General features: G+C 33.3%; 1 protein-coding gene across 1 annotated transcript in view; it reads right to left on the bottom strand.

Annotated features, from left to right (window-relative positions):
* The window catches only part of LOC136036693 (mediator of RNA polymerase II transcription subunit 23-like), a 120,880-nt gene that overhangs the window by 66,828 nt on the left and 37,382 nt on the right, over positions 1-16,670 (bottom strand). The window contains exons 9-11 of the mRNA XM_065719007.1: positions 11,388-11,596; positions 8,212-8,356; positions 3,205-3,415 (exon numbers count right to left, since the gene is read on the bottom strand). Of these exons, the coding sequence (XP_065575079.1) occupies positions 3,205-3,415; positions 8,212-8,356; positions 11,388-11,596 (565 nt within the window). The remainder of the gene's footprint in view (positions 1-3,204; positions 3,416-8,211; positions 8,357-11,387; positions 11,597-16,670) is intronic.

Raw genomic sequence — 16,670 nt, 5'->3', positions numbered from 1 at the left:
ATCAAATATTTCGATCAATTATTCTGATAGTATCAAAGATCAAGGATGGTTCAGCTTCGAAAGACGCGTATTATACATGCACAGAGACTTGCTTTTTGTACAGATATAACCAGGTCAGCTAAGCTGAATTTTTGTAACAATATAAGAGTTGCGAGTTTAGGAATGAATGAATAAATGATACTTTATTAACAAGCAAACTCTCACAACATAAACTACCGAACTTGTTGCTGTCTGTCAGCTAACCTACATGGTATATAAAAAAAACATAAGTACATAAGTACAACATATGTAAAAACATAAGTACAATATAAAAACATACAGCGATGAACCCAACTGGCCTGTAAAATGAAAATGAGTACAATTAATAAAGTGAATAAAAATGAGTACACAAGCACACTATAAAGACATACAGCGATGAATCCAACTGGCCAGTCAAATAAAAATGAAACAAACAAACACATTAACAATACACATGACAAGTTAACATGATGCATCGCAATTTTCATTTATTTATGATTCCAACGAACGCTGGCACAAATCTCTTTCTGTAACGTTCAGTTCTTGCATTAACAAGATTTAGAACCGGGATTTTTTATGCTTTTGATCAAGGTAAACGGAGCTTTGGATGGCAATAAGGTTTATGAAGGGAAACGTATAAGATATTTTGTGAAGCAAAAGAAAACTGAACAATAGTTCTGACTTATCTGTTTTAGTGAACATTTTCCAAACGGTGCTATGAATAAATAATGTGGTAAAAGCAACTGTGTTAAAAAGTTTCTAAAGAAGTCGGCGGTTGAGACGTAGCTCATTTGTCACAAAAAAGCATACGATAGCCTTATTCGGTATTCAATGTGAGCTATAAGGAGTTGTCGTGTGTGCTTCATTGGGAAACCAATGGGGAGATCGTAATTAATGGTAATTAGGTAAAGGGTAAATTAGGTAAAAACGTAAAGGGTAATTAATGTGATCAACAGGTTTGATCCTGCTGTTCTCTAGAGGAATATCTGCTGATGTTGCGTGCTTCCAGTTGAAGAATGAAACTTGCGAATATTCAGCACTGAACTCCAGACCGAGTTTCGCATGTTCAGATTATAGCGATGTGAAAACGTTGTTAATGCGCTGGATAGCGTGACGGAAGTTCAATATATCGTCGGGATAACAGATGAGAGGCAAATTAAGACGGGCGAGGATGAAAGACGAGGGAGCAGCAGACTGCGCATCGATAACTCCAATTTTGAAGATCCTAGGGGAAGAATTGCTACCTTCACGGGCACCTTTCTCGACGTCGACAAAAATGTCAAGAGGGTGTGTGGTTAGAAGCCCTCCAGAAATTGGAAGACCATCCACTTTAGATGATGAATGGAGCAAAAGGAGAACTTTAAGACGACAATACATGCGCCGAAGGGTTCTGATATATGAAGGACTCACCCCACGTTTTGCTGTATGGAGTAACATAGCGGCAGGAATGAGAAGATCAAACGCTTTGCGGATATCGCGACTTGCAAGCACAAAACTTTCTCCTGATGCATCAGCATCAATCAATGCGTCCGCAACAATGGACAAAGCATGGGTACAATCAAGACACGGTTGGAAACCAAACTGATACGGTGGAACATACCAATTCCGTTCAGATGGTCGATGAATAGCAGTTCAAAAAGCTTTCTGAAAGACAACACAGGCTATACAGAGTGTTTGATAAAAACAAAATATAACAACTATTAAAAAGACAAGAAACGAGGTTGATTTTCCGCCAGTTGAAAAAAACAAAAGCAAAGAGAAAAAACAGGTATTCCGGCAAGGATCTCCAATTTGAAAGAACAATTAAAGGTAAATACACTTACCATTTTCTCTTCCCAAGTTGTCATTATTTTTACATAGTGTCATTTCAAGTAGGATATGTAAAATCAGTGTAGACTTATGAATTATTTTTCTCAATTTTTTGAAGATATTTTCAATAACTGTACAGACAACAATCTTTTTTCAATTTAATTACAATCTCAAAATACCTTATAATAGTCGTCATAGCAAAATCATTCCCCCTTTCCCTTTCTATGGACCCATCTTAGGTCTATCCCTACTAGTAAGCTGCGATTTTCTAAGGCTTTACTTTTGGATGTTTCAAAATTATAGCTTTTAGGGTCATGTTTGACATGACAGTATTGCCATGTTAAACTGCAAAAATAAATAAGCAAAACTATTTAGTTAATACTTTTTGTCCGTAGAAATTCAAATACTAACAATGCGTTTATCCCTAAAGACAAAGCACACCTTCAAAGTAAAGTTACACTGTCTTGAGTTGTTTGCCATATGCATTTAATCTAGCCTTTGCTAATTTTTCACCCATATCTCTTTTTTTTAATTTTGCACCCTCTATTACAAAAAAAAAATGCATAACTGCACATGAGGTCTTTTTCATTAAAAGTGGAATTCCTGATTTTTCTTACTTTGTGAAGATATAATAAGTAGTGTAAATTTTTCCTTAATCAATTCAAACAGTCAAATTTCATTTCCATTGTCCAACAACTTTAAACTTTGTTTTGCATATTTTCTAACACATGGTCAATATTAGATAGAATACTAACGAAAAAGCAATTTTCAATCTTCTATTTTACCAACTCAATCAAACTTAATTCCATTTTTCAAATCCTCTATTATTTTCTTGACCTTGAAAACATCAACGTTATACTCTTAGAGTGAAGGTCTGGGATCCAAGGATGGATGTCTTAAAGGGGCAAGGTCCCACTTTCTTTTTAACGTTATACTCTTGGAGTGAAAGTCTGGGATCCAAGGATGGTTCTTTTAATGGGGCAAAGTCCCATTTTTTTTTAACGTTATGCTCTTGGAGTGAAATTCTGGGATCCAAGGATGGTTCTTTTAAAGGGGCAAAGTCCCATTTGTTTTTTAACGTTATACTCTTGGAGTGAAATTCTGGGATCCAGGGATGGTTCATGGTTCTTTTAAAAAGGCAAGCTCCAATTTTCTTTTTAACCGTTATGCTTTTGGAGTGAAGGTCTGGGATACAAGGATGGTTCTTTTATAGGGCAAGGTTCAATTTTCTTTTTAATGTGCATTGTAGGTAATAGATTTGAATATTTTGGGAGGGAAGTTCTTTCAGTCTTTCTTTGGAAGGACAGGAATGGTAACTTCTCTTTCCATATACAAAAGTGTTCAGAAATAGCAGAGAAAGCAGAGACATCAGCTTACCAATAAATCCTTTAATTCCCAGCAGTTCCAGTTCAACATACACTAATAATCTGCTGTATGTTTCAACAAGGGCTGGTGGTAAGGGATTATTAGTCTTCAGTGTTGCACTTTTGATAATACCAGTGACTATGCCATGAATAAGAGACATCTTTGAATGGACAGTTAATGAATCCAAGAGTGGCAAAGCAAGAGGGGAAGATGAAACAACAGACTAAAAAGTACAAGAAATACATATAATAATAACCTTTAGATAACAAAATTATGATAAATAGGAATAATATATAGAAATATATATAATAATATAAATCTTTCACCCTTTCAATAGTGGTTCCAAGAATCAATACAATAGAAAGTGGCGACAGGTAATTTTCTTACCGCTCAATAAGTCAATAATTCTTTTTATATTTTCTGCTTTTTACAAAAAAGTAAATTTTGCTTTTTACAAATATATTTTCTGCTTTTTACAAAAAAGTAAACTTTTTTATTTTCTGCTTTTTACAAAAGCAGAGTGCACAAAAATAAATATAAAACCGTGAAAAAAAACAAAAATCACCAAAAACGCATGATAGTCCAAGACAAAAGAAGGATCAGAAGACAAAAATACACAATAAAATAAATCCAGTTACGACAAAAGGCGGATAAAAGTGTGGAACGGACCAAGACTTAATGGTGCATTATTTAGCAATTTAGAGCTTAATGATTGAAATGTTTGAATGATATCTGTTCATGTATATAAAATAAGCAATTTACTATTGTGAAAAGATCATGAGAGGTAAAGCACAAATTTATGAATCTGCTAATCGTCTATTTTGATTTGTACTAAATCACTATATTTAAAAACATTGATAACACCGGCGTGAAAAAGAACGGAATAGGCACAAAAGTTGGAGTATAGTCTAGATAAAGCTCGCTTTCTATTTCTCGTTTTTTCAACTCTGGTTTCCAACAATTTTCGAATACCCGTTGATCAAACAGTTCGTGGTAACGAACTGTAGTAAGGAGCGACCCGGCTCAATAGTAACTCAATAGTAACTCTAAAAAATGGAATTTTGATACCAACATTTACATCAAAAGAATCGTATTTTTAGGCTGATTCTTAATATATAAGTTTCGTCAAGTTTAGTTTTACCCATCAAAAGTTACGAGCCTGAGAGAATTTGCCTTATTTTAGAAAATAGGGGGAAACACCCCCTTTTTTATTTTTTTAAAAGTAGAGTTGTGAGAAAGAGTCAAACTTTATCGTAAAGAGCAAGGTATTGAGGAGGGGACAACCCCTTTCATACACGAAATACTTTCTGTTCGTTTTAGGTTTTAATGTCGCTCCTTACTTGCAGTTAAAAAACTTGTTTTTTTTTGTTTTTGTTTTTAATTCTGAGTTAAAATCGAATAGTTGTAGGCATCAAGTCATGGCTAATTGTAAAAAAAAGCCAAGACAGATGGTCTGGTTGAGTGAGAGGCAAATCTGACATTAACCCCCCCTATTAGAATTGTATAAAAATGATGTTAGTTCATTCGTTAATAGATATGTCTATCTATTATCCGTCCATGCATCATTGCTAGGGCAGTAGAGCTAAGGTAGATAGTCATAGAGCTAAGATAGTTTAGAATCTATAGTTTTCCAAGTGTTTGGTTAAATGGCACGGGTAAAGGGTGAGAGTAGGTATGTATGCCTCTCTTTACCAATACTTGTTTGTTATCTTTTAGCAAGACACGCCTGCCTAGAGTCTCAGGCAGGTTGACTAAGAACTTAAAATTGACATAGGACCATTAGATTGCCCGGAATGAGAGGTAAAGAAGGCACGCCTACCTATGGTTTTAGGCAAGTTGAACCAAGAATTTAGAATTGACACAGGACCGTCAGTTTGCGTGGAATGACAGGCAAACAAGCGTCTCAAGTCAAAATTGGGCCATTCTGAAATGAGTGCCAGGCAAGGCGATTGATTCAATTTATAAACTTAGACATTTGCACTAATAAAAAGTTAATTTAATGTTAGTTGACCAACAAGCTGATTGGAATTGCAAGAGGAATAATCGTCCAAAGCCTAAAAGAGCCTGTCTGGCTTGAGTGTTAGGCAAGTGAATAAATTATAAATTAAAACAGAGTATAGCTTAACTTTCGCTTTAACATACCTAGAATCCTGAGACCGGGAAGAGCTAAGTGACCTACAAAGAGTGAGACCTAGCCAGGAAAAAGAATCTACTTATGAAATAAGAAAAAAGGCGCAATTCGAAGATCAGATACAGCAAAATCACTAAACACAATATATTCAGATTTGTCTATGAAAAACAATCCTTTGTTCCAAAGAGAAGAGGCCACTAACTGGATAAAACGCGATAGTTTTAGAACCGATAACGAGAAGCAAATAATCTGTATAAGCTAAGCATGATAAATCACAAAAACCTCTAAAACAGGTACTTTGGATTCCGGACAGTACACTTACAATGCAGGCATTAAAATTTGGGGGTGAAAGTACACCTCCTTGCTTAACCCTACTACGTACAGTAAGTATTCCCAAAAAATATATAAAGATATAAAGTGAATATAACAAATATTTATGAAGTAAACAATAATGAGTAGACAAATATAATAGATACTGATCAAGCATATTTACTTTATGAAATAAAAATATTTTATAGCGATTTTAATTCATAAAAATCAAATAAAATCAAATAGATAAACAATCTTAATTGGCAAGCAATCAACGATATTGTAGACTCAGCAGAATGCAATATTTATATATATATATTACCATATATAGAAATATTTATGTTGTTTACGTTGTTATTGAAGGTTGTATTTTATGTTGTTATTATATGCTGTATTTTATGTTGTTGCTACAGTAGTAACAGCATAAAATTATATTTTTAGGATAATCATCTTTAAATTCGAATAATGTTAGCAACAAACTCTCGCATCAACTCCCGCAATAACACGGGTGGTGATAATAGCACTACTTTCTATAATATTTTCAGAACTTATTCTGACAAATCCACTCTTTAGATTTCTCGAATTTTCAGGGTCAGAGCGCTAGATTAGATAGATGTATTAAAAAAGATTTAATCATAATAAAATACACAAACAATAATAAACTGTACTAATCTCCCCAAAGAGCTGTAAATAGAGGGAAGATACACAGGTCACTTATCAGAGAAAAAAATTACTCATTTACGGAGAGGAAAAAAAAATATGGAATAGACGGATATATTCCAAAAATAAAAACAAAAAGACATTCAACAAATACACGACACGTATCCCCATAAAAGATCAATGGTCTTTAAAGGAGGCGGGAGATACGTGTACTACTTGAACACTAACTCGTAAAGACTAAAAAAGAGATAGGGGGGACTATAAATAGGGGGAGGTGGGCAGGGAGAGAGAAAAAGAGTATGGGAGGATTTGAGGGAAGGATATAAGGATAACCTCTCACACTTCTACGATTAAAACAGTATTCTTGAAAAAGGGAAGCATTAATGACCCAAAAATACCCAGAATATCGCTTGCTATTGAACACTAATTGATTCTTTAGAAGCCATTTTGATTAATACTATTTTCAAATACACTCACACGATGCTTAATCGCATCAGCAAACATCAAAATTTTATGGAAACCGTTAGTCACCAGATAATTGAAGCATTACAATCAAAAATCAGCAATGAATCTTCTTCCTGATTTTGCTTTATTCTGTTCTTTATTGATTCTTTTCTTTGCTTTATGTTCATTCTTTGCTTTATATTGATTCTTTGCTTTTGTATTTGCTTTTTTATTTGATTCTTTGCTTTATAATTCTTTGATTTGCTTTATTGACTCTTTGCTTTATTGGTCAAATTAGCTTCTTCAGAGTTAGGCAAACATGTGTGGATAGATATTCGTTATTTGGTGCGGGTTTAATTTTAAGCCTCTTTGATTAAAACATTTGCATAACAATATAAAAATAAGTATCGAAATAAAAGTAATAATGGAGTTTTATTAGTACAAAATCAAGCTTTTTATTACTTCAAATTTATTTTATAAGAGTTAGTTTTTTGTTTTTAGTTTAGGGAAATTATTTTTTTTTATTCAGACATTTAGTAGATGGTGTTGCAGTAGGCATGCAAAGCTAAAATTTCCACTCCTGCGTTACTAATTTGACCCGTGACAGTATGGTGGATTCATCTTTGCTTGGCAATATGAGGCCAGAACTAATTCCCCCAGCCACCCCAGGGATGACTGGGACGGAGACTCGTCTGTTGAATCACTTCCCCCAAAAATCTAGGGATACACTATGCGCCACAAATGGCACAGTGGGAACTTTTTACTACTAACGTATGCCTGCAGTCTAAGCCTTGAAAAACACAAATAATATAGCGTTACTCTGAATTTTCTTGCAATAAAATATGAACATTATAAGCAATTCAATATCAGCTAATATTCAAAACAATTTACCGGAACTTCTATGAAACAATGTCCAATTATTTATACTATTTATATCCACTGTTTTTCAAACTTCACTGATAACTAGATGTGTTAACCCGTACAAACTACCACTGGTGAAAAATGAAAGATCCCGTTTCAACCTCCGGTATATGATCCCATCAATAGCCAACAAATATTCATTAAATAAATTTGTTGAGTTACCAAAAGGATCTTTCGAGAGACGATTAAAAAGTCATATAATGGAATCTGCTTGCAGAACGGGTGGTAAAAATTTTTTATTTTATGTTTTATTTTGGCCTCACTCCACTTATTCCACCTGAAATACTCTCATTAAAGATACTGTTTTTTTTTATTTTATTGATGAATTAGTGGTTCATTTTTTGTTTGTTCTGTATCAATGAGGATTGTTAAATTTTGTTTATATGTCTTGCCCAATAGTCGAGCTTGTCTCTCCATTTGGGAAAGTTGAAGATTTTGATGAATATGAATTTTTGAATAAATGTATCTGAATCTGAACCTAGTACTACCGTATATTTAATCTGAATTTTTTGAAAATTCAAAAGCAATAATTATGAAAAGAAAATGAAAAAAACCTTTTGAATTGTTTCCAGAACAATGTTCATAGGGCGCGTCAAAATATCAGGAGTGGTGCTGTAAGCATTGCACAATAGTGCAAGTCTATAGTCATTTGAGCTAACATTTAATGATGTAGATGACTGACTCTGTTGCAACAGGAACCTAGAAAAAAAACAACAAACACTAACTTTTCGAAAGTATTATCGAAATTTACCAAAAATATCTACTATTTGAACTTGCTTGCTTTATTCACTGGCTTAACAACCCCAACCCCCTTTGGATTCGCTTATTTCTATAAAAAAAAAATTTTGTACTAGAATTGCAGACAATCCCAATTCATCTAAGTGCCAGCATAACAGATGAAATTATAAAGATCTCCCAGAGCCTTTGGCAGCGCATAGGGCGTCGACAGGTAGCAAGTCTGCCATCCAGCTCTCCAACAGCTGGGATCGAACACAGGACCGTACTACCAAGCAGAAATTTTTTTAGTAAGTCGTTTCCTCCCTTTTCTAAAATTAAGCTACTTTTCTATATCAAAAGCCTTTAATAGGAAGCTATAATCTTAATAAATTTTAAACATTAAGAAAAATTAATTAATGTAATTATTACAATAGAAAGTCCATTTTATAGATTTTCTGTTACTACTGGTAACGGAGGCAAAGGAGTTTCCCCTTCCACAAGACCTTGCTCTTTACGTCAAAGTTTCGACTTTTTATCCTAATTATTTAAGGATGATTTCGTTCTTCAATTCCTGAAATGTTTAATTAGAACAATAAGTTTGTTTTAAAATTCTATAAAAAAAACTTTAACGTAAAGAGCGAGGTCTTGAGGAGGAGGCAACCCTTTTCATGTACGTAATAATTTCAGTTCGTTTTAAGGTTTGACTTTCAGTTGAATTTTTTTTTTTTTTTATTAAATTACTTCTAGATAGTATTTTTTAATGGGAAACATAAATTTTTAAAGAAAAGTAAAGAGGCTCATTCAACCAAAAATGAGCAGAAATAAAGTCAAATAATCTTCAAAGTAAAAGCTATGGAGTCTAATAGAAAAAATAAAAGATATAGAATATTCTTTTCTATAAAAAGACTATGTGAATAAAAAATGAACGGAAATTAATATAGAAAATTTTTCTACAAAATAGGTTTGTCAAAGAATCAAGAATAGTAAAGAGCCTCGTTAAGAAAAATGAGTAGAATAAATTCAAATAATTTTTCAAGCGTAAACTACCATAAATCACCATATATAAATGAATTAAACCCAAGCAGACAGAAATTACAATAAATAACGGATTCAAAACTCATAATGAGCAATAATTAATATGAGTATGGCTGACAACCCCCACACCTCTTCAAGACCAGAACAAAGTTTAGACTTCACTGAAAACAAAATACATTTTAAATGTTTTCACTTTTTTGACTTTACTGGTTTTGAGGAGGTGTGGGGGTTGGCAGCCCTACTCATGTTAATTTTTGTTAGTTTTGAGTTTGAATCGGTTATTTATTGTAATTCTGTTCGTTTTGAGTTTAATTCATTTATTGATGGTGGTTTGTGGGAGTTTTACGCTGAGAAAATTTTTTGAATTTATTTTTACTCATTTTTGGCTTAACGAGGCTCTTTTCTATTCTTTGACAAACTTGTTTGTAGAAAAAGTTTTTAAATAAATATATGTTAATTTTTATTGACATAGTCTTTTTCATAGAAAAAAAATATTTATATCATGTTCTTCTTTTTTCTATTAGACTCCATAGTTTTTACTTGGAAGATTATTTGACTTTATTTCTGGTTATTTTGGTTTAATGAGGCTCTTTACTTTTCTTTGAAAAAATACTTGTTCCGTATGTTTAACATTAACAAATACTATCTGTAAGTAGTTAAATAAAAAAATAAAAAAAATTCTCCCTTAAAGATAAAAAATGAGCCTAATGGACGCGTTTGCGTCCTCTTTCGCAAGGGGCGGACTGACGGTCTCCAAGGTTGACCATTAGACAAAGTCCATAGGAAGAATTCCCCCCCCCCCAAACTAAGATCCTGGGCGTGGCCCTGACTATAAGTTTTAATTTCTTGACACTATTTTATTTCATGTCTTCTATTCAACTATATTTCTAGAATTGTATATTTCTATATCTCTAGTTGTTTTCCATTTGTCTATTTTTTTTTTATTTCATGGCTTTTATTCAACTATATTTCTAGAGTTATACATTTCTATATTTCTAGTTATTTTTCATTTTTTCCATAATTTGCTGCTTTATCCAATCCATTGGAAAGTGTTTGCAACTTTATTTACTAAACTGATATAATCCTCGAGTTTGTGGGAAATGAATGACTAAAAAAATAATGACACCGTTCAAACTGATTTAGTTTATAATAAACTTGAAAGTTTTATAGCAGAAGGGACAATTCACTGGATCACTTGGTATTTTTAGCGTTTTACTTTTATTTATTATCTTTAATGTTATTTTATAATCATTTTATTTTTTTATTATATCGTTTTTTATTATATAAACATTTTATATTTTCCCATTATTATTTTTAGCTTATATTATTATTTTTATTTATTCAAAAAATTTTCGATTTTATTTAGCGTTTCGAAGGTGTAGGTTAGCCAGACTAGTAACTTGTACTAACTTTAAAGTAAAATAACAGTTAGAGTAATACCTGTAATATAGTAAACAGCAAACCACAGCCAAAAGTAACCGAAAATTAAAAGTGTAATTTAAATGAATTTCCAAATACTGAGGAGTCACAATTTGACACTAATTAAGAAATGGTAACTGTCGGTAATGAGTTAAACTAAAAAATAAAAATTAGTGACAAAAATTATAAGATTTTCACAAGAGCTTCAAAACCCTCAAAAACGGTGGCAGATTGATATAAAAACTATACCATTTGCGTCAAAATGAGTAGCCCGATTTTTTTCTTCTCTGGCGCTGGGCGGGCACTGGAACAACCAACAGAGCTGTTTAAGGGCTCATTTCAATATTAATGCTTATATCTACGCGCTTTTTGATAATTTTACGACCTAATTGATAACTAGGAAGGCTATAATACTATTGAAAGGAGTCACTAATGCTGACTCCTCTACTAATGGCTGCAGTCCGTTTTATTCGAGCAATTAAGCAACTTATAAGGGCATGGGAAAGTAAATATACATTAGCTATTTGGGCATACATCGTAAATAGTTTCCTTTACTCACTCGTAGTGCAATCTAAGACAATTCGGGAACGCTCTCTGGAGGGTTGTCTGATCCTGAGGTCCAACCGCCTTCTTGGCCAAATGCATCCAAATGCAAGTGGCTGCCATTTGGTGTACGCAAATAGCGTGAGAAATATCTGGAACTGGAAAGGGTTCCTTTTCTGGATATAGGAAATCAAAAAGTTTCAAGACCGGAAGAAACTCAGAAAGCTAAAAGACAAAATTTCATAATTGGCGTGAATCAATTTTTTTTTTTCTTCTGTCAATCGCTTAAAAGCTCCAATGCTACAAAAGTGTCATATGAGCCCCCTAGTCCGGACAATTCATCTTCGAAACCGATCTAGTCTGAGTAAAAATTTCGGCCTAAGTGGTAAACTTTCTTCTGTAGGGTATCTATCAAGGCCAGTAAAGATAAAATGAAAGAACTTAACTAAAAGTTATAAACATGCTTTTGTAATGTTTCTTACGTGTTCTGAGCTCCGATGGGCATTTTTTTTTTCTTATTTTGACGAAGGCCCGATACACCTCTAGAACAGGTTGACCTGATCCATACAAACTAACCTGCCTCTCACCATGTGTCAAATAACGCACTTTCGACGTAATAAATTAAATTAGGTATCCTTTTCCCAGACCACACTGCTTTTCTATGACGAACAAATAAATGTTCAAATGGGGGAAGTCGTACATATACGGAGATGAGACGTGAAAACTTTACCACCTTCATTGGAAATTCATTTTACATTTAGCCAGCATTAAAGAAGATCCTACAAAATTATGGAAACAAACATGCAGTAGATAAATAATTTAAGTAAAAACCATCCTAACAAAGAACATAGAGAATAACTACTAGTAAAATAGAGAGAAACGTATTTTTGTTATTTTCACTTTTTTTTAAATTTAAAATACCATTAAAATGGTTTTTAATACCGTCAAAGATATTGGGCTAGCATTTAAAGCCCCGGGTAGGAGAAGAAAATCAAACATGTTGACAAAGTCCATAGGTTTGGGGCGGTCTTGTTAAATCACCATGAATATCGCAAGCAAGTCTTTATTTCTTCGTTTGTATTTACACGTCTCTATTTTTTTCTTGTTCTTATTTATTACTCCATTAGTGATATGCTGTATTTTTGGTAGGAAATAAAATACAATCATTTAACTAATGAAAGGTGCATGGTGCGTAGAGTAAATCGTGTTAAAAATGTTTTTGATTGGCCTAAAATACCAACATTCCCAGCCAGCAGTTACCTTTATTCTCCTCTTAAAGCCTATAATTTATTTGATACGGACTCTGCCCCCTCCCCCATTAACAAAAAATGAATGAATCCGACGAGTGAATGAGCGGCACATAAATATTACATTCAATCTCCAACAAAGTATTTCCATGATAAGGCTTTTTCTGGAGCCCCCTTTAACTCTGTCCTTATTCGCTCTAAGAGGCTTCATCTTTCTCTATTTAAATCTGAAATGGCTAGATTTTCCCTCTGGTACCATATCCCTTTTGCAAATAAATTTAATCTAACGGAAATAATTCCAAAGAGTCGTTCATCAGTAAATAATGCGTTTTGAAGATTAATCCTTGTTGGGATGTGGGGACATTTAAATGATAGATTCATTTTCAATTTTGATTATTATTTATACTCACGCTGGTTCTCAACTATTTTTTCTTTGCGCATTCTTTTTTTACCTTATGGCGCTTGTTTTCTTGATTTGTCTTATTTTTGTCTTTGGATATTTGTGTTGCTTTGTGTTTCTCTTCAGTAACCTACCTATTAGCTGACGCATTGAGTTCGGCTCTCCATTGGCAAGATTTAAAACTTTGTTATAGCTAGTTGTATTAATAAAAGTTTACCTACTTACTTAATTAATTAAAGCCTATATTTTCGTTGATACGGTCTCTGCCCCTTCCCCTACAAAAAAAAAAACTAAGGAGCTAGCCCAAGGGAAAATTAAATTCACCGGAGTCGATTTCCTGTTATCCAAGCATAATAATTATTTCTAGAGCGATCGTAAGTGACCAGCGATAACTTGTAAAAGTTAACAAGAGCCTCACATGCAGTATGCCATTCACAAATTTAACTTTCACCCCTTTTAAGTGTTGTTTTTCTTGAGAACAACGTATCATCTGTAAACTAGGATGAAAATTGGCATGCTTCTAAATCAGGTCGCAGTGAATCAGTAGATAAAATAGAATTAAAACCATGAACAGCATTATGTCAATTTTTGACATGAACAGGAGAAATTATGGTCCAAGTGCAGAACCCTGTAGCACCCCAGTTTGGATTTCTCAGAACTAAACATCCGACCATTGTCTAAAAGTAACTGTCTTCTCCCATTAAGTATCATTAGACAAAAATCAGTGTTTTACCATTTACCCATAAAATGGATAAGTTACTACGGTTACGAGCAACAAACTCCAAATATTTTTGATAATTAGTAATTATACTGGTTATGATTAATGATAATCTGATTTTTAGCAGTATAAAAGATTTTTTTTTTTGGAGTACAGCAAAGGTAAAACTTAAACAAAAAAAAAACAGTATGGGCCAGAGCAGATGTGCGATTAAATAAGCAAGATAATTTTTTATTTATTCAATATATAAATGTAATATTCAAAAACACGAAATTCCCAACTAAAAAAGTATTATTTTGAAGTATCAAGCTTTCCCGGGGAAAATTCTTTTACAATTCCCCTAGTCATTTCTTGATCTATTTGAAACACATAGAAACAGAGTTTCCTTTTCTTGATCTATTTGAAACACATAGAAACAGAGTTTCCTTTCAAAATCTCCTGCAACCAATTTTTTTTTTGCTGGCTTACTTAAAATTCCTTACAGTTTGTCTTTAAACCAATCGGCTTTTAAAAATGCATGGGTTTTGTGTCTCTCCAGAAATAAGCAATAGCGAGAATGCGTCAAAGACATAAAAAAATTAAACTAAAACATACTTCTTATAAGATTTATTTGAAAGTGATCTTTCTTTTGCTTGTATTCGCCTTTACTCCCACGATTACCATTCTAATTTTGTGAATTTTGGACTTCCGGACTTTTATTATTACTTGTGCACTAACTTTTTACTATTTTTTCTTTTGAAGTTAACTGTCTTCTATTTGAAGTTAACTGTCTAAAAATTCTATTCGAAAATTTCAATTTGATTTTAATTATTACTGAAAATATAAATTAATTTAGATTATATGTGCAAATTACTTAATGAAAAAGAATGCAATTATGGTTTTATGATTATATACCCTAAACAAGGTTGGTTTGATCTAGATAAACCAGCACTGGGTGGGGGGGGGGGGCAGTAGCAGTACAATTCCTTACTGATTACATATTAAGCAATATTAATTACATAATATAGACAATAATAAAGGGGTAACGTGCCATCCTATTAATAATTTATTTATAGCTCACTACAGAAAAAAGAAAACGGAGTAACAAAAAGAAAAGAAACAAACACTTCAAACAAAGCAAATAAAAAAAGTATAGGTACTGTAGACGGGCAGATACTTGTAGGTACAGTACCGTATGTTAGTTTACTAGCAAGCTCTGTACGTTTCAAACCAATATCAGGGAGTTATGATGTTCCAATTTATCACCCACAGAGTTAGATACAATAAAAAATGGGAAAAACGGAAATACTATAGTCGGTTCTATTCTTTATGAAAAATACGGTGAACTCAACAAAGGAACAAAACCAAGTGGTTTATAAAAACTGAATATAATTTTGCCAAACAATTTTTATTATATTTTAGAAATCAGCGGCAGCGTGAGTTCGGAAAGACTTTTATGTTCTATTTTTGGTTATTCCAAACTACCAAAAAGGAGAAACGGACAGTGCAGAGAACGATTCGTAAATCAGGGGGGGGGGGGTCGCATTACTAATACTAAACAAAAGATAATGGCAATTTGATAGGTTAAGAAACAGTCATATCTCTCGACATCTGGAGGCAACAATTGTAACAGCCCCTTTTAGTTCAGCTAATCAAAAGTATATCTTCTGCATAAGAAAGATCAAAAATTTATTAAATCAAAAACACAAGTAGGAGGGGTAAAAGAAAGGACAGGCGAAATACTACATTTAAAAAACAGAGGAGGAAGAACAGCTCCTTGCCGCACCCTTGCCGCACTTGAACTTTACTTTCTTAAACCTTCCTATCTATTTTAATCCGTAAAAAAAATTAATATCAATATCTAAGAAGACAAACTATTGAAACATTAATGCCATAAGCAAAAGGGGGGAAATGCGTCAAACGCCTTGGTAAGATCCAGTGCAGACAACTGTAGGTCAAATCCCTTCGTAGTAATTGCAGTAAGTAAATCAGTCAGAATAACATGAGCCTGACGATAACCTACCCCAGCAGAAAAATTAATATCGTTTTCAACGAAATACACAGAATAGTTAATACATGGGAAGGAAACATTTGCAAGGGGTGCAATCAATCAGGAATATTTTCTTTTTTTCAGGATTGACGTAATGGCTCCGCAAAAACCAACTTTCTAGCCCTATAGAGACACGCAAGCACATCTGAAATAACAGTTATAAATATTAGATGAAAGCAGGGCAATCAACCTTCAAATGTATAGCCCTTATGCCCTTTATAGTCGGTAAACAGAGGCGTCTTTACAGCTTCTTCTACGGAAGACGAATGAAAAGGTAGGGCATGGTTCTCATGCAGAGACAAAAGAAGCACAAAATTAAGAAGCTTCAATAAAAATAGCATAGACATAACGGTTACCTGAGTTAAAGGACGCGTTATAGTATTTATACCAAGCAGCAGGGCTAATTGAGCTAATGGTCGAAAATGTATCACCAATTTTATCGCAATTAACGGCATCTCTCCAGTCCAAGTTACTTGATGGGGACTTCCAAACTTTAGACTTCGCATATCGTTGCTAAGTTTATGCTCTGATTTTTTATTATTTTTTTTTTAGCTGGAATACTACGGCCGTAAGTGGCCACCCGCAACAAACGCAAATTCAAAGCCAAAATTTGTTGGCTTTATTCTTCACCGACTTAAAATCCGGGTCCCATGACCATTCTGGCTTTCCCGCATTAAATTTGTAACTCCATTCCTTGGGAACACCCACCATTTCAACTTCCTTAAGACAAGACAAAATATCAAGATAATAAATATTTAGAAAATTCTTATTTTGTAAGAGTTTTCTTCCAACCTGAAGTGGCTAAAACAGAGCATTTATTGAATAGAGAAGAGACGTAAGAGTAACAACATAGACAGCCCAAAAATTTTCGTTCGAATTAAAAATATCAAACCATCTCCAATCCT

The sequence above is a fragment of the Artemia franciscana genome, chromosome 15 (assembly GCF_032884065.1).
Source record: "Artemia franciscana chromosome 15, ASM3288406v1, whole genome shotgun sequence".
NCBI lineage: Eukaryota > Metazoa > Arthropoda > Branchiopoda > Anostraca > Artemiidae > Artemia > Artemia franciscana.
Note: the sequence above shows the minus strand (reverse complement) of the source record. Positions and strands in the feature narration are given on the sequence as shown.